The following is a 22,498-nucleotide window of genomic DNA, read 5'->3' on the forward strand; positions in this document are numbered from 1 at the left end:
TGGGGGGAAGTAGATCGTGCAAACCACTTTTAGGTTGATGTTTAAAAGCCTTTGTTAAGATCTAGGCAGGAGAGTCTTCTGCCTTTTCCTCTCTTCCACTGACATTATCCAAGTGATATCAGGAATGTTTGGGAAGAAAATATCCCAAAAGTAAATAATTAGAGGCTGGCATTTTGGTATGCTTCTGTTCCTGGTCTGATTGCTTCATCATCTCCATGAGGCCGAGGCTGGCTTTCGGCTGCTGAACTTCAGGAAATAATTTAGACTTTTGCCTGCCAAACATCCAATTCGATCAAAATTGGGATAATGCTATAATAAGTCGGGGGTGGTTTTAAGGTATTTTTGAAATTACAGATGTGACGTTCTTTCTTACTTCAAAAGTCTCTACTTTAGAAGAGATGGCCTAAAAACATCACTTATGGTTCATTCATATACATAGTTAGGTTTTTAAATGCTGAGTAGTCTCTTTTTGGAAAAAGCAGATATGATTCCTTTTGATAGTTAAATGTATTTGCCTTAGTTTTCATTATATTAATAAAGCCTGTTACAGTTAGAAGGCAAGTTGAAACAGACAGCATCATTCCTACAAAAATGTTCCTTATAGGTCAAGATATTTTGAGGCACAGAAGGAGCCATTTACCAAGTTACTTACCAGCAAATTTGCTTCTCTGAAGATTCACTTATCCCTGACAGCTGGTACCTGCTCCTACCCTACCACTGGAGTTCTGGAAAAGCTTTTTTAGTCCAGCAGACTTCTGAGACGTTCACAACCCAAAGTAGAGACAGGAACAGACCTCTCACCTCCCATCCCAGACATGAAGATGGTTACATAATCATAGATTATTTGGATTAGAAGAGACACTACTTGGGGTTATAGAGGCCAACTTGATAGCTGGAACTGCTTTACAACATCCTTAATGTGGTTTCAGCCTGTGTTTATTCCCTATCACAGCAGCCTGTTTATTCCCTATAGAGCACTTTTCACAATCTGTAATTTATTTGTTTTGCCTATGTATTATCTGTCTGTGCCACTAGAATGTAAGCTCCATGAAGGTGGGCATCCATCTGGCTCACTTGGGTCTCTGGTGTCTAGCTTGCAGGCCAGTGTACTAACAGCTCTAATAATGGCAACCGTATCACTTCTTGAAGATTTTATCTTGGACATATCTGACTGACCTTTATGCTGAGCTATAATCTAATACTCTGTCATATCAACCTAATTCTAATACTAACTCTATCATTAGGCCAGAGAACACAAATCTAATCTTCCTCCTACCTAATAACGGTCTCTAAATGTTTGAGAAGTTTCTGTTTCTGCTCAGGGTTTAACACTCTCAAGACTATCACAGGGTCAAAGCTCCTTAGTCCACAAATTAGTCAGTAAAGCAAAACAATGAAAGAAAATGTAACTCAGGAATTTAATGGTGGAGATACCAGATTTCGAGAATGTTCTGTTTTTAGAGAGAAAAACATCACGGCCTGAGCCACATGTCTCACCAAAGATGGAGTGGAACTGTCCTTACTAGCTTCCTAAGAGATGACACTCAGTCATCGAGAAAATCTGGTGGGTCAGGTGGAGCTAGTTTGTGATAATGGTCAGATCGAGCTGGACTGTTGTAGGTTAAGTAGCAACGAAGAGAAAATGTCAGGTATGGGCCTTGACCCAGGTAGACCTAACAGGGTCCAAGTCGTTGAAAATCGAGCGTTAGACTTGTGGCTGTCATACCCTTTATGACTTAATGAGCAGGCGCACATCCCTCACTGATGAAGAAATCCTCTGGACCGAAAATGTTTTTCCAGAACAGTATGGTAGAGATACCTATAGCACCCCCAGCTGGCGGGCAAGAGTCAGTCCATCAATTGGCTATTTGGAGAATCAAACCTTCCCCATGTATCTAACATAACATTTTTAGCTTTGGGTCTTCATGTTGCTATCCAGTTTGGAGGATGTCAGCCTGTGGGGTAAAAAGTTATTAAAATGGGAATAAACAGAAATGGTGGAATTCTCACTTCTTTTCTTGAGAAAATGTAGCAAAAGCAGCAGAAATAGAATTTTTACCTTCTAAAATGTGCATCCTGACAAGTTCAGAACGATCTGGTCGGCTCCGAATCTTGTGCTTCAAAAAGTTTTCGGTCTTTGAAAAAGAGAGAGAGAGAAAAATTCTTATCATAAATTGTTTATGATTTATTGTAGTTTTACATTTTTTTCTCAAGGTACTCTATTTAAATAAATTGTATACTCTTTTGATCATGATTTTGAGAGGAAGAGTAGAAATTAGTACTTTGAAAAACTATTATCCAATACATGATTTAAATTGCAGCCTTCAAAGTTGTACAGGGATTTGAAGTGTATGCTGGTATAAAGTAAGTACTTTATAAACTTTTATTTTAAAACTTGGAAAAGGCAAAGGCTCATAATTTTGAAGATGACTTTTGAACAGAGGATTTGAACATTTAAATATCTAAAATCAATAAAATCTACACTTCAGGTCAAGTAAAAATCCATCTAAGAGAACACATTTCCTAAAAATCCTAATGTATTTTCTGTGATGAATTCCTATCTTTAATCATGCTTTCTTATTCAGAACTGTACTCAATTCTAAACAATAAGGCTTTAAAATGGGTTTTGTATTTTCTAAGACTCTAAGAGATCATTATTGCATCCTGGGAAAATTCTTAAGGAATTTTTGGAACATGCTTATTTTCATATTGCATGATAGAAGTTTCCTCTAAAACAAAAAGAATAATGGCACTTTTAAAGAAAAATAATAAACACCAATTTAGTGTGCAACTATGATGGAGTCATTTCAAAGAATAAAACAGAGCTGAATATGGCAATATTCCTCATTCAGCCAAATTCTCCCACCCTTGGTCAAATGTACTGCTAACATAGACCCAGGAGGGAAACGAAGGAAGGATCCGGTGTCAGTACATCACTTGGGCTATCTGTCTGCAGAGGTAACAAATGGCAGAATTACTCCATCATTATTCTAAAAACTGTTGTTATGCTCCAAAAGTAAGAAAAAGTGTGATTTGTCCTATGTACAACACTAGTTTACTAGTTTTAAAAGAACAAAATTTGAATGTCCTGTATTTTCTATAAACCTCCAAGATAAAACTACCCCAGGATATATTACTCTATATGCCATGTTATCCTGAAAATACACTATATTTTCTCCATTGATATACGTAGGAGTAAGACTGTTACTTGTCCACAGGTACTTTAATACAAAAGAGAGAAGCAGAATATTTTAAACTGAAATTCCTTACTCTGGCTCGTTCCAAGCTTTTTATCTGCTCGTGGAATGCCGCTGGGCTCTTCAGGGCTGTGAGAAAAAGAAATCATTTCCATGGTATAAATAGAGGAGTTAATACTTCAGTCAAATGTTACAGCGTATCATGGTGATGTTTTCTCTTAATCTGATTAGTGTGCCTCTACAGTTCCATTTATTTCCTAGCTCCTTTAGGAGATCTGCAAAATTGAAACCTTAAATGTTTCAGAATTAAAATTATGTGTTTTACAAATAAAACAAGTTAACATTCACAACAGAGTTGTATACATAATGGCAATGCATATATCAGGTCAGACTAGTTCCAGCCCATAGTTGGGGCAAATTACCATTACCAAGGGAACTGTTTGATGGTTCCTTAACAGGTCTTTGCTCTTATGGCCCTACAAGTTACTGGGAAAAGCCCACAAGTCCTTAGGGCATTTAACGTTGGAGTGATCTAGCCTTGAACTTGAGGACACTCTGCAGTTCATGTCTAAGAGAGCAGAGTTACCACCTACTGAGAACCCACAACACACTTAGCGCCTTGCTCTGTGGCCCATCACAATTATATTGCTGCTCATCATCACAACAGCCTTGTGACATAGGTATTAGCCCCAGCACAGATGAAAGGCTCAAAGAGGTTAAATGAATTCTTGAAGTTATACAGCTAGATGGTGGTCAAAGCGGGATTTACATCTAGAATTCTGAATTTGGCAGGTTCATTCTCTTTCTACCATACCACAATGCAACTCACTCTAAAGACACAGTGATTCCTTAATATGTTAACTTCTAGTACATTATTCCAAAGTCCCAGAGAGAGAGAGAGGCAGTGTTTATTAAAACATCACATACTACAGAATTTCTATCAATTATCTTTGCAAAATCTTCTGTGTGTATGTCCACTGCTGTCTGATTACTCCCTGCACTTATCACTATGGGCAGTCAGAGAATGTGGATGGAATGCAGGACTAGGCTTAACCTGGGCTATCACCTCCCAGTATTGGCCCATCAGCTCTTGGTAACATTTTTTTCAATTCTGGTACTTAAAGCATTGCAAAGACTCACAGAAGCCCAGCCAAACAGGTTTGGCCAGGGACCAGCTCCTAAAAGCAGACTACAGCTGGCTTCACAGTGGTATTTAAAGCACTGCACTTTGATCCTGTTTGATTGACTCATATCAGGAATGCAGTGGTGGAGAAATCTGGCAGATTATCAAACCAGCTTCTGATAACTGGTTTTATCACAATGCTAGATTTAAAATATGTAGATACTCAATTAATAGTAGTTCAGAAAAAAAAGTGTTCACAGGGAAAAACATCTCCTTATCACAAACCAAAAAAAGGCAATAGCAGTGACTGTGAAGACTGGGAAGCATAAGTACATTTTGTAATTTCTTTCTAGTTTTTTAAGCCAAATAAGTTACTTCTTAGAGAAATCAATTTTTAGACAAAAATCCCAAAATAATGCTAACAGCCTATACAAAACCACCACTCTTCTCCTCAAAAATATAAAATCACCTCCAAATTTGGTGATTAAAGGTAAAGAAGACAACTTGGACAAATATTCTAAAATTAATAGACTCTCAAAAATGAAGGAATGAAGCCTAGAGCTACTTGGGAAAATATCTGTACTTGGGCAAGAAAGATTTTATTAATTATAAATAGAATGCTTATTAGTCCTGTAATTGAGATACATAATTATATAGACTATATTATAGCATCAAAGAGAATTAATTTGAATTAAAGTAGAACCAGGTTTTGAATTAACTTATCATGTTACTTTTGCAAGTATCATTGGATTCATTATCTAGAGTGATTATTTCAGTTATTTTAAAGCTAAAAGTAATGCTGAAGTTTGAAGTAAGAACTGATGTTAGCCTAATTACAGAGCTTTAAAGGTATTCTTTGATAATATAAAATTTGTGTCTATCTTTTAAGTTGCATCTGGTTTCCAAAATGTATTTTAAATGATTCTGTTAGGTTAGCAATGCTGATGCCTGGTTTTTCCTTATAAATTGTATGTGGATTAAATGGATACCACTGAAAGTAGAGTGTGGAACAGCTTCTTCTTAGACATGCCCATTTTGTTACATCACATTAGAAATGACAGTGACACTTCAATCTTACGTGGCATGATGCCCTGGTCCACTAGTTGTTCTCTCGTCCTCCTTTGTTGCAGCCTCAGCTGGAGCACTGTGAAAAGGAAATAATCACCATTGGAGTTAACAGGCAAACTGTCGGGTCCAACTTACAAAGTTCCAGAAGAGATACAATTAGCTTACTTAAAAAGCTTATATTTCATAATTGAATAAGGATACTACCTGGTACCATTCAACCTGTCCAAAAAAAAAAAAAAATCAGTTTGTGATTTCTGCCTTTTGGGTGAACTCTGAAGTTCTCTCAGCTTATCTTTTGTTTAGTCAGTTAATAATCTTAAGTTGATGATTAAAGCTATGTCTTTGTTGTTTAAATACAATCACATCGTACTCAGCAAATAAACAAAAATAGTCAGCTTATATATTCTTATTAATAAAAAATAGAAATGTGAGATACCTTGACATTCCTTAGTTTTTTTAAAAAAACAAGTTAATAGCAAAAATGTATTTTAAGGAAGATTAATGTATTTGGAGGAACTCACTCCATCTGGAAAATTTTTTTTTGTTTGGTTTTTGCGGCACGCGGGCCTCCCACTGCTGTGGCCTCTCGCGTTGCGGAGCACAGGCTCCGGACACGCAGGCTCAGCGGCCATGGCTCACGGGCCCAGCCGCTCCGCGGCATGTGGGATCTTCCCGGACCGGGGCACGAACCCGCGTCCCCTGCATCGGCAGGCGGACTCTCAACCACTGCGCCACCAGGGAAGCCCCTGGAACAAATTTTAAATAGCTTTAATGAAGGCCAACTTCATAATAAAAATCAGACCTATGAGATATTACTAATTACGCAAAGGAAAATTTCTGAATTAAGACTTTGAAGTTTAATAATCTTTGCAAAACATAACACTGCATCTCACTCCAGAAGTTCTAAGAAAGCCACAAATCAATTGGTACCTAATTATTTTAATTAAAAGAGTAAATAAATCATTAAACTTGTAGAAAACAAGGTATACATCACAAAATGTGGAAATCCCGCTTGCCAAATTTAATAAAATATATTTTTTCCCCTAGATTTCTCAAGCAGATTCCTTTCATAGCATCTCTATGTTTTTGTCTGGAAAGTGAGCTGATTTCAAAAAAGAGTAATATATGAAGTAACTTTGAAAAATATTTTCCTTGGTTTGCCTTACGTTCAATTTTAAGTTTCCATTTTTAATTTTTCTTTCAAACCATGGATGAAAACCAAGGTTAGGATTATTAAGGGTCCGCCTAAGGGTTGTCAATATGAAAAAAAAAAATTAGCTATGTGTATTTCTTAAATGGTAGGGAAGGAAGACAATTTTTTAGCAAGGGCGTGATGAGGCTGGCTTGGACCAGGCTCAGATGCAAGGCACATGACGGCTCCTACTTGCAATTAACCCCAAGATCTGAAGATGCAGGGCCTGTGGCCCTCATATCCTTTGCTTTTTGCTTGCCCTTGTGCTGACTGCAGAGCAGACCCCAATCTTAGATATATTTTAAATATATTTTCATATTCATTGCTAGATATGAATGTTATCCTTTACTTAATACTGAAAAAAAATTTTATATGCTTCTTTTGGGGGCCACAAAGCTTCATTGACATCCCATTTAGAACTGAAGCAATTGACATAAGATTCTATTACACACACAGCAAAAGAAAAACTTAGAGTCAAAAAAATATATGCACGTTTCTCACATTAAAATGTTTTGTGGTTCTCTGAATCAATTATGCTCTAACACAAAGATCTTTTCCCTGATAACTTATAGTTTATTGAGAATAGTATGTTCCCACTGTACTTTACTAGGAACAAAAATAACCAAGGAGATGACCTGTGGATCTGATAGCACCCAAATGCCTGCATACTCCGACATTCTTCTATGAATGCCAAAGTTAATTCTTGTCTGAAATCAAGGTGGTCATATTCGAGAGGCAGAATACCAAGAAAAGGAATACTGAGAGGAGAAAAGGGTCAGAACAATCTCTAGTTCAAAGGCTGACACTTCTGGAACACGGTGGTCCACGTCTGTTGCAGAATCTCTAGCAGTAGTATTTTTCCTTTCTCCCACAGGAGTCTTCAAAGAAAGGAGTAAAATAGAAAGGGTAATGAAAATATCATCAGCCTCTTCTTTGGTTTAAGACAAACAAAGCACCATACTAGTGAGACAAATGTGTCAAACACAATACATATTTCTAGGCGAATGGCATCTTGGAATGAGAGATACATTCGCAACAACATGGTGACAACAGCTTGTTAGTCTTGAAGCATCTCCCGACTGTACGCTGGTCAGCTGCCCTCATGCGCCTTCACAGCAGTCCTGTCAGCTGTATTATCTTTCACCAGAAATTGTATTTTCATGCTGTTGTGCGAAGGTATCTGTTGCCATGAGGGTAATACGCCAAATGAATGCATGTCACCAACCACCAGTTGTTAAAATAAAACAAAACCATTGTGTTTTCCATCCATTTTTCTTCACGACAAAACAATCAATCCTATTTATTTCATACTGCTCGAAGGTAGGAGAATAATCTTCCCGATCAATGCTCTCATTACCTATTAATTTTCCCAAGTAGCAATACCCTCACACTACAAATATTACTCAAAGCAGGTGTGGCAGGCAGCCTTCCCCAGGCATGTTCATTCATTAAGAGCCTATTCATTAGGCGTCTGTTAGTGACTGCAGGGTGCATGCATGGGAAAGAACAGCAGCAGCTGTGAATAGAAGGTCTGTTTTTAGGCAAAGACATTAGGAAGAACATGAATGGAAGAGGAGGCAAATAACCAGCCATGTTGTTAAGACTGCAGATTACCCAGCTTGATTTAGTTTTCATCTATACCAAAAGGTGGGACACATTATGTTGAATATAAGGCACTATGCCCTATCGAGAGACTTGGGTACGTTGCCACTTTTGGTCACTGTTAAAACACAATTACAGTATTCGTTCATATCAAATACAACCAATCACTCGCAACCTGATGGAGGCTCTTCTGAGTACTAATGATTATAAGAAGTACCTATCAGATAGGTACAGGCCCATAATTTTGGACAATAGCAAACTTCCTTTTACTCTTTTCCACTCATCAAATGAGTGGAAAAAAAGAAAGTTAACACAATAAATGACAAGCAATACCTGTCCCTTAAAGGCAGACCACCCAGGCCAGGAAGAACAAGGCTTGAATGATGTAGACAGCTGAACTGTCCTGCAACACTAGAAAGCTAGAGCTGCCCAGACGTGGGCAGAGCTTATCCAGACCGTGAAGGGGGAAGAGACCCTGAATAGAGAGGGCCTGACTCTTAACGATCATAGGGGCGTTCACCATTGTGGGCATGTGAGCATCTAAAGATGCTTTATCAAGTTAACCTTGGAGACCATCTTCCTCCCTTTGCAGCCTCCAAACTCACGTCTGTGTGGAGGGCAGGACGGCCCAGATCATTGAATGCTACTGGGCCTGTTGCACAGCTGCAGTTCTTAAGACCAATGGATAACCCGGTAGGCTGGCTGATCCCTGGAAACCTGACATACTCTGCACACGTTCACGAGACTGCACTCCTGTAGCCACAAACAGAAGACCAGACGCTGGTCCAGCACTGCTTTCCTGTGGCAGCAGCGGGGGGTGGTGGTGTATGGCTGCCTAAGAAGCCAACCTCGGGGCAATGGCCTTGTGTCTGAAAACAGACCTGAGAGCATTCGCCCCCGGTGCCTTGCTGAATTGATAAATTGTGCTACTGGGCTGACATCATAGCTTCCAACACATTAGGAAACTGACTAAAATTCAGCAACTCCATGGCCATCTTACAAATAATTACATGCCAGAAAAGAAAACATGTAAATCTACAGAATTCTGGAAGGAAAAAAAAAAGAGTTCAAAACACTCAGTGAGTGAGCCGCTACATCCTTTCAGAAAACAAAGGACACAGTAATAATGGCGCTGAAATAGAATTCATGTTATGACTGCTCATATTTGAACATTTTCAAGGAATATCTTTATCTCTGAAACATGTAGAAATGAAAATAATCTGATACATGGACCTAAGAAGTTCTTACGTTTAAAATGGGTGGGGTTAAACCTGTTTCATTTTCTCAGAAAGGTGTGTGTGTGGCGGGGGGGTGGTGGCACACAGGTGTTAACAGCGTATCTCATTATACAGCTAGCACTGTATTCTCTGTGCAAAAACCGTTACCACAGGCTGAGAAGTCTATAACAGCTCTGTGTTTCCCGATGACAAAATTCACAAGAGGTACACAAAGGACCTCCATTAACAGAAGGAGATGAGGTTACAGAGCCGTTTGCTTACCCTTTGTGTCACATCTTTCTTAACTAGCCTGAGTCCAAGGTTTTTATTTTTTATTAAAAAGAAAATAAATCTCTTTACCTATTAAAAGAGTGATACATGTTCATTACAGAAAATAAGGAAATTTTAAAAAGGAGGAGGAAGAAACCAAAAAAGAAAATCACCAATAATATTATCAACCAGAGAGATATACAACTACTGTTACCATACTGGTGTATTCCTCTGTCTCTTAGCTAAGCATAATTTTTTTTTTTTAAAGAAGATATTGGGGGTAGGAGTTTATTAATTAATTAATTAATTTTTGCTGTGTTGGGTCTTTGTTCATCGCGGTGCGCGGGCCTCTCACTATCGCGGTCTCTCTTGTTGCAGAGCACAGGCTCCAGACGCGCAGGCTCAGTAGTTGTGGCTCACGGGCCTAGTTGCTCTGTGGCATGTGGGATCCTCCCAGACCAGGGCTCGAACCCGTGTCCCCTGCATTAGCAGGCAGATTCTCAACAACTGCACCACCAGGGAAGCCCAGCTAAGCATAATTTTTGATTCTCTGCTTCTACATACTATGATCACACTGTACAATGATAAATGTTCTTGTTATTTCAATGGCTACATAAAATACTCTGTTGGGTGGACATGCATAGTTTACTAAATATACCCCTATTATTTATCACTTAGGTTGTTTCCAATTTTTACAACTACTATAACTAATGCTACGGTGGGTTTTTTTGTGTATAAAGTTTATTCCTTATTTTTAGTTATGTCCTTAATTCCTAAAAGGAGGATTCCCTATGTGGTCCATATAAGGCATGGCCATAAAGTAAAGAGACAAATTTGTATGCAAACCATCATCTTTGAAATTATAGTAGACGTGTGAAAACATGGATACAGACTACTTTACATCTGTTGCATTTAGAGAAAAAATTTTAATTAATTTTTGAATTTTTCCAAGATGATGTATGTTATTATTTCTTAGGGCTAACATTCATGGTTTCTGATTACATTTCGACAAAAAGAAAAATGCATATAATTTGGAAAATTCTACTTAAGTGTTATGTCTTGTTATAAAAGACAAAAACAATATTCTGTCAACATAAATGTTTTCAACTTGCTCTTTTTTTAATACAAGAAAAGTAAAAACGTAATTTTAACCACCATTCTGAAAAATGAAAGGTAGCTCATCTAATGGCAAAGAGGAAATGTCATTCTTATTCATCATCAGAAATAGTTTAGAATTAAAAAGTATCATCTCTGGGCTTCCCTGGTGGTGCAGTGGTTGAGAGTCTGCCTGCCGATGCAGGGGACACGGATTCGTGCCCCAGTCCGGGAAGATCCCGCATGCTGTGGAGTGGCTGGGCCCGTGAGCCATGGCCGCTGGGCCTGCGTGTCTGGAGCCTGTGCTCCACAATGGGAGAGGCCACAACAGTGAGAGGCCCGCGTACCACACACACACGCACACATGCAAAAAGTGTCATCTCTTAGTTCCTTTCCCCTGATTCTTAAGTGGATTAAAGTGCTTTTAGAGCAAAATTTTAGGATTAGTTTCCAATATTTAAAAAAAAACCTCAAAATAGAATAATGTCTTTCACATAATATTTACACCCCTTCAAAATTTTTAGCTGCTTTTTGAACCAAGATATGTCTTTTCTCTTTTGTTTCTATAAGTGGAATGTTTGAAATGTTTCCATAATATGACATAAAGTGCCTTTTTACTCTAAAGGAAAAAACCCACATTATGCAGCATTTTAATAACATATAGCAATTTGGCATGAGTTGAACAAGCCAAAACAAAGCACAGTTTTGGGCCAGGGGATTTGCAAGGGGACATCTGAGGAACGTATATAACAAAAACAAGGCAGAAATGACACTTTCTGGGAAGCAGTATGGCAGGCAGCCATGGTCTTAAGAAATTCTTTATAAATAGCTAGTTTCAGTTATGGGGTATGAAGGAGGGTGGGATGAGTGGGGACGGAGCGTGGAGGTGGGGATTAGCAGCTGCCTGCAAGTCAAAGAGAAGATCCAATGTATATTATTTAATTACAGGACACTGGACAGAATAAACTGTAGAATCATGAAGGGAGGAAAAAACACCCCGAAACCCTGAGCCAGTCAAGTAAAGGCTGGGTAAATCAGTGGCAAAAGCAAAGATGGGAAACTGAAAAATACTCTAGAATTGACTATGTATTGACTCTGAAGATAATATTAGGCAAAAAACAGACCCTGGTTTCAGTTTTTAAAAATTTGTTTAAAGATGTTTGAGTAGTTAAGAGAATGAAGTAGTTGTACTTTGGGGGCCCCATTCAACCCTGATTTCAGTGTTCTATCAAGCAGCTGGTTCAGCAGTAAAGTTTACAACTGCATTTGTTCAATCAGCTAGGGGCAAATGACATCTTGAAAAAATCTGTATCAAAAGAGCAAAAGACTGATGGACTGCTTTTTCTGTTCCTCAGAAGTAAATGTTTAAAAAGCTGGGCTTCCCTGGTGGCGCAGTGGTTGAGAGTCCTCCTGCCGATGCAGGGGACACGGGTTTGTGCCCCGGTCCAGGACGATCCCACATGCCGCGGAGCGGCTGGGCCCGTGAGCCATGGCCGCTGAGCCTGCGAGTCCGAAGCCTGTGCTGCGCAACGGGAGAGGCCACAACAGTGAGAGGCCCGCGTAACGAAAAAAAAAAAAGCTGGTGGTGGTTATTATTATTGTTACTACTACTACTTTAGATAATCGGTGAAGATAACCACTTTTTTTTCCAAACATAATACCATAAGGATTAAAAATAAAACTTTTTTAGAGCAGTTTTAGGTTTACAACCAAATCAAGCGGGAGGTACAGAGATTTCCCATACACCCCCTACCATCAAACATACTGAGCCTCCCCATCATCAACAGGATTAAAAAAATTTAACTCCATAAAGTTTCCCGGGGCTTCCCTGGTGGCGCAGTGGTTGAGAGTCCGCCTGCCGATGCAGGGGACGCGGGTTCGTGCCCCGGTCCGGGAGGATCCCACATGCCGCGGAGCGGCTGGGCCCGTGAGCCATGGCCGCTGAGCCTGCGCGTCCGGAGCCTGTGCTCCGCAACGGGAGAGGCCGCGACAGGGAGAGGCCCGCGTACCGCAAAAAAATAAAAAAATAATAAAACGATTCCCATATTTTTAGTTCTTTGCTGTGAATGGGTATTTTGTAGTCACAGGGTAAGCAGTCACATCCTGAAGGCTTTCCTTCTAAGCCTGGGATTCAGAAATACACAGTGTATGTACCACTAACACCTATATTTAAAAATCCATGTTTTGGGCTTCCTTGGTGGCATAGCAGTTAAGAATCCGCCTGCCAAGGCAGGGGACACGGATTCGAGCCCTGGTGCGGGAAGATCCCACATGCCATGGAGCAACTAAGCCCGTGTACCACAACTACTGAGCCCACGTGCCACAACTACTGAAGCCCGCACGTCTAGAGCCCGTGCTCCGTAACAAGAGAAGCCACCACAGTGAGAAGCCCGCGCATCGCAACGAAGAGTAGTCCCGGCTTGGTGCAACTAAAGAAAGCCTGCTTGCAGCAACAAAGATCCAACACAGACAAAAAAAAACAAAATAGTTTTTTTAAAAAAATCCACATTTTATAAATTTTTTTCTATTTATTTGTTAAAATAAAAGTGACACATGCACATAAAAAAGGACATTAAAAAAAAGGTGAGGGCTTCCCTGGTGGCACAGTGGTTGAGAGTCCGCCTGCCAATGCAGGGGACACGGGTTCGTGCCCCGGTCCGGGAAGATCCCACATGCCGCGGAGCGGCTGGGCCCGTGAGCCATGGTCACTGAGCCTGCGCGTCCGGAGCCTGTGCTCCGCAACGGGAGGGACCACAGCAGTGAGGGGCCCGCGCAACGCCAAAAACAACAACAACAATAACAAAAATGTGAAAGGTATTTTCTTAGATCAGTCTCCCTAGGCAAAAGAAACAAAAGCAAAAATAAACACATGGGACCTAATCAAACTTAAAAGCTTGTGCATAGCAAAGGAACGATCAACACAATGAAAACACAACCTACGGACTGGGAGAAAATATTTGCAAATGATGTGACCAACTATATCCATAATATACAAACAGCTCATAAAACTCAATATCAAAAAAAATCAAACAACCCAATCAGAAAATGGGCAGAAGACCTAAATAGACATTTCTCCAAAGAAGACATACAGATAGACAACAGGCACATGAAAAGATGTTCAACATCGCTAATTATTAGAGAAATGCAAATTAAAACCACAATGACCTCACACTGGTCAGAATGGCTATCATCAAAAAGTCTACAGGGAATTCCCTGGTGGTCCAGTAGTTAGGACTCTGTGCTTTCACTGCCCAGGGTTCAATCTTAGGGAACTAAGATTCCACAAGCTGCACGTCATGGCCAATAACAACAACAACAAGTCTACAAATAATAAATGTTGGAGAGGGTATGGAGAGAAGAGAACCCTTGTACAATGTTGGTAGGAATGTAAATTGGTACAGTTGCTATGGAAAACATTATGGAGGTTCCTTAAAAAAACTAAAAACAGAGTAACCATGTGATTCAGCAATTCCACTCCTGCATATGTATCTGGAAAAAATGAAAACACTATTCCAAAAAGATACACGCATCCCATAGCCAAGATACGGAAACAACCCAAGTGACAATCAAGACGACTGATTTAAGAAGATGTGGTATATACAGGATTAACAGATACAAACTACTATAAAAAATAGATAAGCAACAGGATTTACTGTATAGCACAGGGAACTATATTTAGTAGCTTATAATAACCTATAATGGAAAATAATCTGAAAAAATATATGACTGAATCACTTTGCTATGCATCTGAAACTAACACAACATTGCAAATCAACTATACTTCAATTAAAAAAAAAGTGAAAGTCAGTCCATCCCACCAGAGACCTCCAGTCCTCCTCCATAAAGGTAACCACTATTAAATTTCTATGGCTCTAGAGAATGTTTCATGAATATTCTGGCAATGTTAAGTATAAAATATGCAAAGGAAATACACGCGGAGGCATCATACCAGTCACACAGTTCGATAATCTGCTTAAAAAAAAAAACACCCATGAAATCCAGCTCATTCTTCTTTCTGGTTATCTTAGTGGCTGTATCTAACATATGGATGTGTCAATCATATACATTTAAGTTTCTAGATTTCCTGCTATTATTGTTATTATTAACAATGCTGCAGTGATTATCTTCATTTTGTGTCATCGTGTGTGTGTGTGTGTATGTATAAACACATATATATATATATATACACATATATATATACACACACACACTTAAAATACACACACACACACACACACACACACACTGAAAATTTTGATAGGGACACTTTGCAATCCAAATGGTTGTACCAATCTATATCCCCACTTACAAGGCAAGAGAGAGGACCTTTTTGCTCATCCCTTCCCCATAATATACATCATCATACTTTAAGGTAATTTTAAATTCAGAAACAAAGATCACTTACTCTTACCTAAGGCTATCAGCAATATTATGCCAAAGTAATAGTAAAATTTGAAGTAACTATTAAGCAGTAAGGGACCAATAGATATCAAAAGAATTAGTGAGAGTGATGGGGCTGGGTTTTTGACTGAATGCAGAGATATTTACAGTGGTTGTCATAAGCTCAGTTTAAGCTTTCTCTTGTAAACCACATATTTATTTATAAATTTGGTAGAATTCTTCTCATGTTCCAGGACAGAAACCTAATAAGCTTAAGACTTCTCATTCTTTTTTCTTCAATTCCAACACAGCTGAGAGATGTAATAGACAGATTTGAAAAATACTGAGAACAAAATCAACGCTATGTGCTGAGGGACTGGATGTTGTGTTTGAAGGAAAAAAGATAAAGATGATGCCTGGGCTTCTGGCTTAAGCACGTGGGTGGGCCACTGACTGAATAAAGAATACATCATGGCCATTTAGGGAGTTCAGTCTTGGACGTGTCTGAATTAGAAGCTGAGATGTCAGAGCGACAACTGGCTCTATGGGTCCAGATTTCAGAAGGTAGCTCTTGGCAGGAGGCTAAAATTTGGAAGTTGTCACTTATGTAGTACTTGAAGCTATGGGAGTTTGCCAAGGTAGAGAATATAGAAAGAGGAGGCAACAACAAGAAGCACAGGACCAAGTTCCTAGGAAATCCAACAATTAAAAGCCCATTTTTATAGGTCAGATAGGGGATGAAGGTCCAAAAAAGGAAGTGAGAGGAAGCTGCCTAAGGAGGAGGAGGAGCCTGGAGAGTGTGTATAAAAGTGTTTCTAGAAAGGGGTCACGACCAACTGGGTCCGATGCTGCTGTTGTAATACATGAAGGAGCTGCTTTTCGGAGTGATGGATGGAAACCAGGCTGGAAGAGGTTAGGGAGGGGTAAGAGTAAGAATGATAGTAATGGAAACAATGCTTTCAAGATGTTGCCCAGGGGGCTTCCCTGGTGCCGCAGTGGTTGACAGTCCACCTGCCGATGCAGGGGACACGGGTTCGTGCCCTGGTCCGGGAAGATCCCACATGCTGTGGAGCGGCTGGGCCCCTGAGCCATGGCCGCTGAGCCTGCGCGTCCAGAGCCTGTGCTCCGCAACGGGAGAGGCCACAACAGTGAGAGGCTCGCGTAGCGCAAAAAAAAAAAAAAAAAAAGATGTTGCCCAGGAAGGTAGGAGAGAGGCGAAAGCTTGAGGGGTGTGGAACTTCAGGTTGGAACATACTTGAACAGGTTTACAAGCGATGAAGAGCGAGAGAGAAAAGGGGAGGGGAGAGGAGGGAGAGAATGGGAATGAATGAATATGAATGAGAATAAAGGAGAGAATAAGAGGTAGCAGATCCCTTGAAGGGGAGGGGATTCAGAGCAAACAAGAACAACCTTGTTAAGAGACACTTCCTCTATCATGACAGGAAGGCAATGAGGATTGGATACAGCTGCAGATAGGTTTATAGATGTGGTCTGGAACGTCCAGAGAGTTCCCAGATGATGGCTTTTATTTTCTCAGAGAAGGAGGAAGAAAGGTCATCTGTTCAAAGTGAGATGAATGAAGGAAACGTCAGTTTTGAGGCTAGTGAAGGAGATTTGAAATAATCATTGCAGACTGCGAAGAACAAGTTGAAAAGAGAAACATGGTTATTTTGTCTTGACATGCTCCAACTAATAATGGCAACAGCTTGGGGGAGAGAAGTCAGTTAGGAAATGGCGAGTCACTCACTGGCTGTGAACGATATCATTTCATCAGAGAAAAAGACCACAAGATACAAAATTAGAACATTTCGCAGTTCTTTCTCAAGCTCATTATATAAAACTTTAGTTAAGAACAGTTGCAGGCCAGCAATTCCACTTCTAGGTGAACTGAAAAGAAGTTAAAACAGGTACTCAAACACACACATGTACACCCATGTTCACAGCAGCACTATTCACAACAGCCAAAAGGTGGGAACAGTCCAAATGTCATCAAGAGATGAATAAACAAATCCTGGTCCATCCATACAGTGGAATATTATTCAGCCATAAAAAGAAATCAAGTACTACGTAAGCCACAACATGGATGAACTTGAAAAACATTACGCTAAGTAAAAGACGCCAGATGGCAAAACATCATATATATGATTCCATAGATGTGAAATATCCAGAATTGGTAAATACACAGAGACAGAGCTCAGATTGGTGGCTACCTGGAACTGGGGGGAAGTCATTGCTTAATGGCTACAGGGTTTTTTCTTGGGCTGATGAAAATGTCTTGGAACTAGACAGAGGTGTACTTGCACAACACTGTGAATACATTAAATGCCCCTGAATCGTTCACTTAAAATGGTTAATTTTATGTTGTGTGAATTTTACCTCAATAGAAAAAATGGAACAGTTGGCAGAGCAACTGACTTTAAGACACTAATTACTCAAGAATCAAATTTCTTATTTCCCACCCATCGCTAGCTAGCCCCCCTCACCATCATAATTCCGTTAACCACCAACGGTTACTTCATCTTTTAAGGATTTGATAACTACAATAACAGCTATATATCATATTTCCTGTCACACCAAATTCTAGGTTTTGTTGGTTTTTGGGGGGCCTCTAATTCCCCTTCTAAATCTCATCCTTATATTCTAGCACCTTGTACAATGCTCACCATATAGAAGTTTTAATAAACATGTTTTACTTAATTTTGTACGGTACACTTACAAGTATATAACTGAGTTACTATTTTCTAAGGAAAAAGAATTCTAGCCAAGTTTAAGAATAAATCACCAAGAAGATTTTGTATGGGCAAGTGATTATCATGGGACAGAACCAACACTTGTCTTGCTTAGTTGTATGAATTTGAGGCTTCAGATATTTCTGAATTGATGTTGGTGGTAGAACAGAAGACAAAATCTAATTATATTGTTTTGAAGGGTAAAAAGACTGAAAAAGGGAACACTAAGGGCAAAGGAGTAAAGAAGAGCATGAAAAACTGGTAGACAGTAATTTATTTTCATCTCCATTTACAGTTAATGTGAAATTTAGGCTGCATTAGAGAAGCGTACAAACACTTAAGCACTCTCATAGATGATAAAAAGTAGCAACCGAAGATCACAGATTTTTGGTTGTATTTTCAGGGGTCTGATTTGCCAATTATAAAATAAGGTTCTTCTTCAAGTAATTTAAAATAATGAAATGCAAAGAGGCCAAAAATAAAATGGTGGTTTGTCCTATAAGAGCCATGCTATCTGCGCTCATTAAGCAAACTCCCGTCAACACTCCTGTCTGAAGCAAAAGCAGAGTTAACACGGTTTGCACATAAATCTAAACCTCTGATACTACCGAGCGCAAAGGGCACCCTGATCAGGAATTTTTATATTATGATTATTTTCCATTTAGGAAAAGGAGAGACGACATTAAGTTAATTAAAAAAAAACTGTGCAAATCAGTGTTTGGAAGTTAGGTCTTAGACTACCTAGGAAATACTGCCTTTCATCCAATATCAGAAAGTCTACTGCATCCTTTGACGTCCACTGGGGTGAGGGGTGTGGGGGAAGAGGCAGGTGATACAAACTGTGGAATTCTAAACCACTGTCCCTTGCTGGTAGGGAGGTCACAGTCAAGAATGCAGCATTCACCCTCTATTAGGAATTAAAGAGCAAAAATGAAGTAAAAACTAAAAATGCTAGCAGTCCAGGCTAATGCACTGTAGGTTTCCTGCATTAATCTGCACCATGAGGTCAGGAAGACAATGTTTTCAACACTCAGCCCTTGGAAATTTACAGGTACTTTGATAACTCTCTGGTTGGCTGCTGCTTCTGTTTCCATGGAAACAGGCTGCTAAAAATGGGCCATGTTTCTTTAAACTGATCATACCTTCACACAAATTCCCCTCTCCTTTTTGTCAAAAGTTGGAATGAATTAAGTATGCTTCTCATGGTATGACAACGTGATATCAAGCCAGGGGACGTGGTACAGAATGGCAGGGACAACGTTAGCCTGTGGCAGACATACAGAAAGATATTATACATACCTATGTGCATCTAAAAAAATCTCACTTGGTTAAAACACAGTGGAAATAAATTACACAGTGGAATAAATTGAAGTATAACACAAATAATAGGCACTGCAAAAGTAAAATCATCCACTTAATTGCCTGATCACCAGCAATGTAAAGAGGTTTAAAAAAAAACTTGATTTGTTTTTTCAGACAATTAATTTTTAATCTGTAGGACCATGCTGGTTGTATACCTGAATGTCCAGATTTCTTAACCCTCCATGTTTCCAAAAGAAGATAATGTTTATTTTTCTTATTTGGGGGGTAATCAAAAAGTCTATGTTTCACTGCTACATTAGAATTTCAGTGTGCAGCCATAGGCAGAGGTGCTGACACTTTTTTTTTTTTTAATCTTTATTGGAGTATATAACTGCTTTACAGTGTTGTGTTAGTTTCTGCTGTATAACAAAGTGAATCAGCTATATGTATACATATATCCCCATATCTCCTCCCTCTTGTGTCTCCCTCCCACCCTCCCTATCCCATCCCTCTAGGTGGTCACAAAGCACTGAGCTGATCTCCCTGTGCTATGCAGCTGCTTCCCACTAGCTATCAGTTTTACATTTGGTAATGTATATATGTCCATGCCACTCTCTGACTTCATCCCAGCTTCCCCTTCCCCACTGTGTCCTCAAGTCTGTTCTCTACATCTGTGTCTTTATTCCTGCCCTGCCACTAGGTTCATCAGTACCGTTTTTTTTAGATGTTGTGCTGACAGCTTAAAGCTCTTTCCTAATCCCTCTAAATTGGGAAAATGTACGTTGTATAAAAGATTCTGAAATGCCTTAGGGTAAATTCCTAAGGCAGCTTCTCTGAATAAAAAGACAATTAACAATGAAACAGGAAAATAGTGGAATATTATTTACCTCCAGTTTTTCCCAGAATAGTAAGCACATGCTACTCTCTTGAGGTCATTTGATCCTGGCTCAATATCCTGGTTTTTCTTCCCATTTTGTGGATTCAGGAATGGGAGACACACACACACACACACACACACACACACACACACACTTGACTCTTGAACAACATGGCTTTGAACTGCACAGGTCCACTTACACGTGGACTTTTTTTTCAATAAATACAGTACCTGTATTTTCATTTTACACATCTTTAACTAAGTGGGGGAAAAGTTTGTGTTTGATTAGAGATCACGATATGTGGAATCAAAAGAATTAGGGTCTGAGTCCTGATTTTACCCAAACCGTTTTGGTTTCCTGCCCTAGGTTGAGGCATCTGTCAATTCCTTTGTTTCTGAGGCAGAGAGAACAGTACTCAGATTTTTGACTGCGCATGGCAGGGGGGTGGGAGGCTGGCGCCCTTAACTCCCACGTTGTTCAACGTTATATATGTATACCTACACACACATGTGCCAATTTGCCCACAAAAACACAAGGAGAACAGTGAACTTGGGACACAACTTGTGTGCAATCCTAATGTCAGAGCAACTGTGCATGATGATGCAGATCAAAGGATGAGCTGCAGTTGTTCAGGCCAATCGGGTGGGGATGGGGTGGGGATGGGTGGGCAGGAGAGGCGTTCTGGGAGAGAACAGCTGTGGAGAGAGAGAGAAGTAGCACAGAGGCAGGGCCTCACTTGCTGAAGGCGGCCAGAGCGTAGGCAGAGATCAGCTGGGCAGCTCTGTCTCTACTTGGGTAAAGATTCCTGCTGAGATTCTATTTGAGGAAGGGGACCTGGATAAGGGTGGGGCTGTGGTGAAACAGTGCTGTTGAGAAATGAAATATTTTTGAGGTAGAACTGACAGATTCGATAACCAGATTTGGTGACAGGCTATGAGGAGAAGGTCAAGGAAGGTATCAGGGATCACTCCCATTTTGGGTTCCTGCCGTGAGCTAATGGGGGGACGGAGGTGTCACTGACGGAGAGACAGGAAGCCCTGGAGGAATGTGTTTCATGGGAAGAAGTAAGGGGCCTACTGGAGCCGTCAGGGATGTAGATGACCGTGCAGGTCTGAAGCACAAGAGAGACGCCTGGCGCTCAGTCTGTGATCCTCACTCATTTGGACTAAAGCAGATAGAGGTTTCTTCTGCTATGTCTTTTATGTGTGTGTGTATTTTAACTTCTAAATGATCATTCAGTTTCCCACTGCAGGCTGTGAGCTCCCTGAATGCCATTGCTTGTAGAGGTTTACAACCTCTGGAGTGATGCTGTGGAGAAGCACTCAAACTTCTGCCAAATAAAATGATTTCCAATAAAAAGTTAAATTACATAATTTCATCTCAAAGGCAGCATATAGCCATTTTTAAAAGACACTGAATTACATCTGGGAAAAAGAATCTTCTACTTTTTCCTTCATACCTGTATGTTATTTGAATTTATTTTAAGGACCGTATCGTACACTTCAAATTTATTTTTAAAAGACCCATTAATTTAGCAATGCCTCACTTGTACAACACTTTCAGTTATGTAGAACACTGGCAGAAAACAAAGAAAGAAGAAATTCCCAAAGAAATAAAAATAGATGCTGCAAAGTTCACGTGCTTTACTTACAGAAGAAGGCTCGGTAGCACTCTCTGTTTTAACTGCTTATTTGTCCGCTTCTCCCAGGATGACTCAATACATTTTAATTGAATCAACAACACAATCAGGATTCCACTATTACATTTTGTTTATTTGTTGCTTACTTGGAAGATTAGAAGCAGCAGGTCAGAAAAGCGAAAAGCAGCCGAACGTGGAAGATGACAAAAATCAAATAATAAACAATGATTCTAGTAATCCAGTAATGATCTAGGGATCATTCTGTGCATGGGCAAACAGTTTTATACACCTCAACAATGACTTAAGGCACCAATGCATTACATTTTGGGTTAGCCATTAATTTATAATTGAATTTTAAATTATATCTGAAGGTAACAGTTCAAACTATATTGTTTAAGAAGGCAGAGAGGGGTATAATATTCTTCAAAAACTTATTGCATAATAGTAATGTATCTTTGAGATGCAGGGCACTGGGAGTGAGGTATAAAAATCATCCAAACAATGACAGTATCTCCAAGAAATATTATGGTCTAATAGTGAAGATAGTACAGACACATACTACAGTAGCAAAAGGTGACATGCCATAAAAAGATGCAGGGCAAGTTACTGGGAGTATATGATAGAGAAGTAATTATTTTTAGCTGATAGGATCAGGTGACTTTCTTTAGGAAGTGGCACAGGGACTGGGTTTTAAGAGACTCTGGACCTGCAAAGCTGGGGTGAGCAGCTTTCCAAGAGAACGTCCAGCAGTGATGGAAATGGTTTATAATCTGCATGGTTCTATACAGAAGCCACTAACCAGGTGT

At 39.7% G+C, this 22,498-nt stretch overlaps 1 protein-coding gene across 5 annotated transcripts in view; it reads right to left on the bottom strand.

Moving 5' to 3' along the window:
* MRTFB (myocardin related transcription factor B) overlaps positions 1–22,498 on the bottom strand; it is a 263,871-nt gene that overhangs the window by 48,700 nt on the left and 192,673 nt on the right. For all 5 annotated transcript variants that reach the window (XM_082671121.1, XM_082671119.1, XM_082671122.1 and 2 more), the window contains 3 exons: positions 5,399–5,464; positions 3,271–3,326; positions 2,060–2,135 (listed from right to left, as the gene is read on the bottom strand). In XM_082671121.1, coding sequence (XP_082527247.1) covers positions 2,060–2,135; positions 3,271–3,326; positions 5,399–5,464 — 198 coding nt within the window. The remainder of the gene's footprint in view (positions 1–2,059; positions 2,136–3,270; positions 3,327–5,398; positions 5,465–22,498) is intronic.

This window comes from Grampus griseus, assembly GCF_964374135.1.
Source record: "Grampus griseus genome assembly, chromosome: 14".
Classification (NCBI taxonomy): Eukaryota; Metazoa; Chordata; class Mammalia; order Artiodactyla; family Delphinidae; genus Grampus; species Grampus griseus.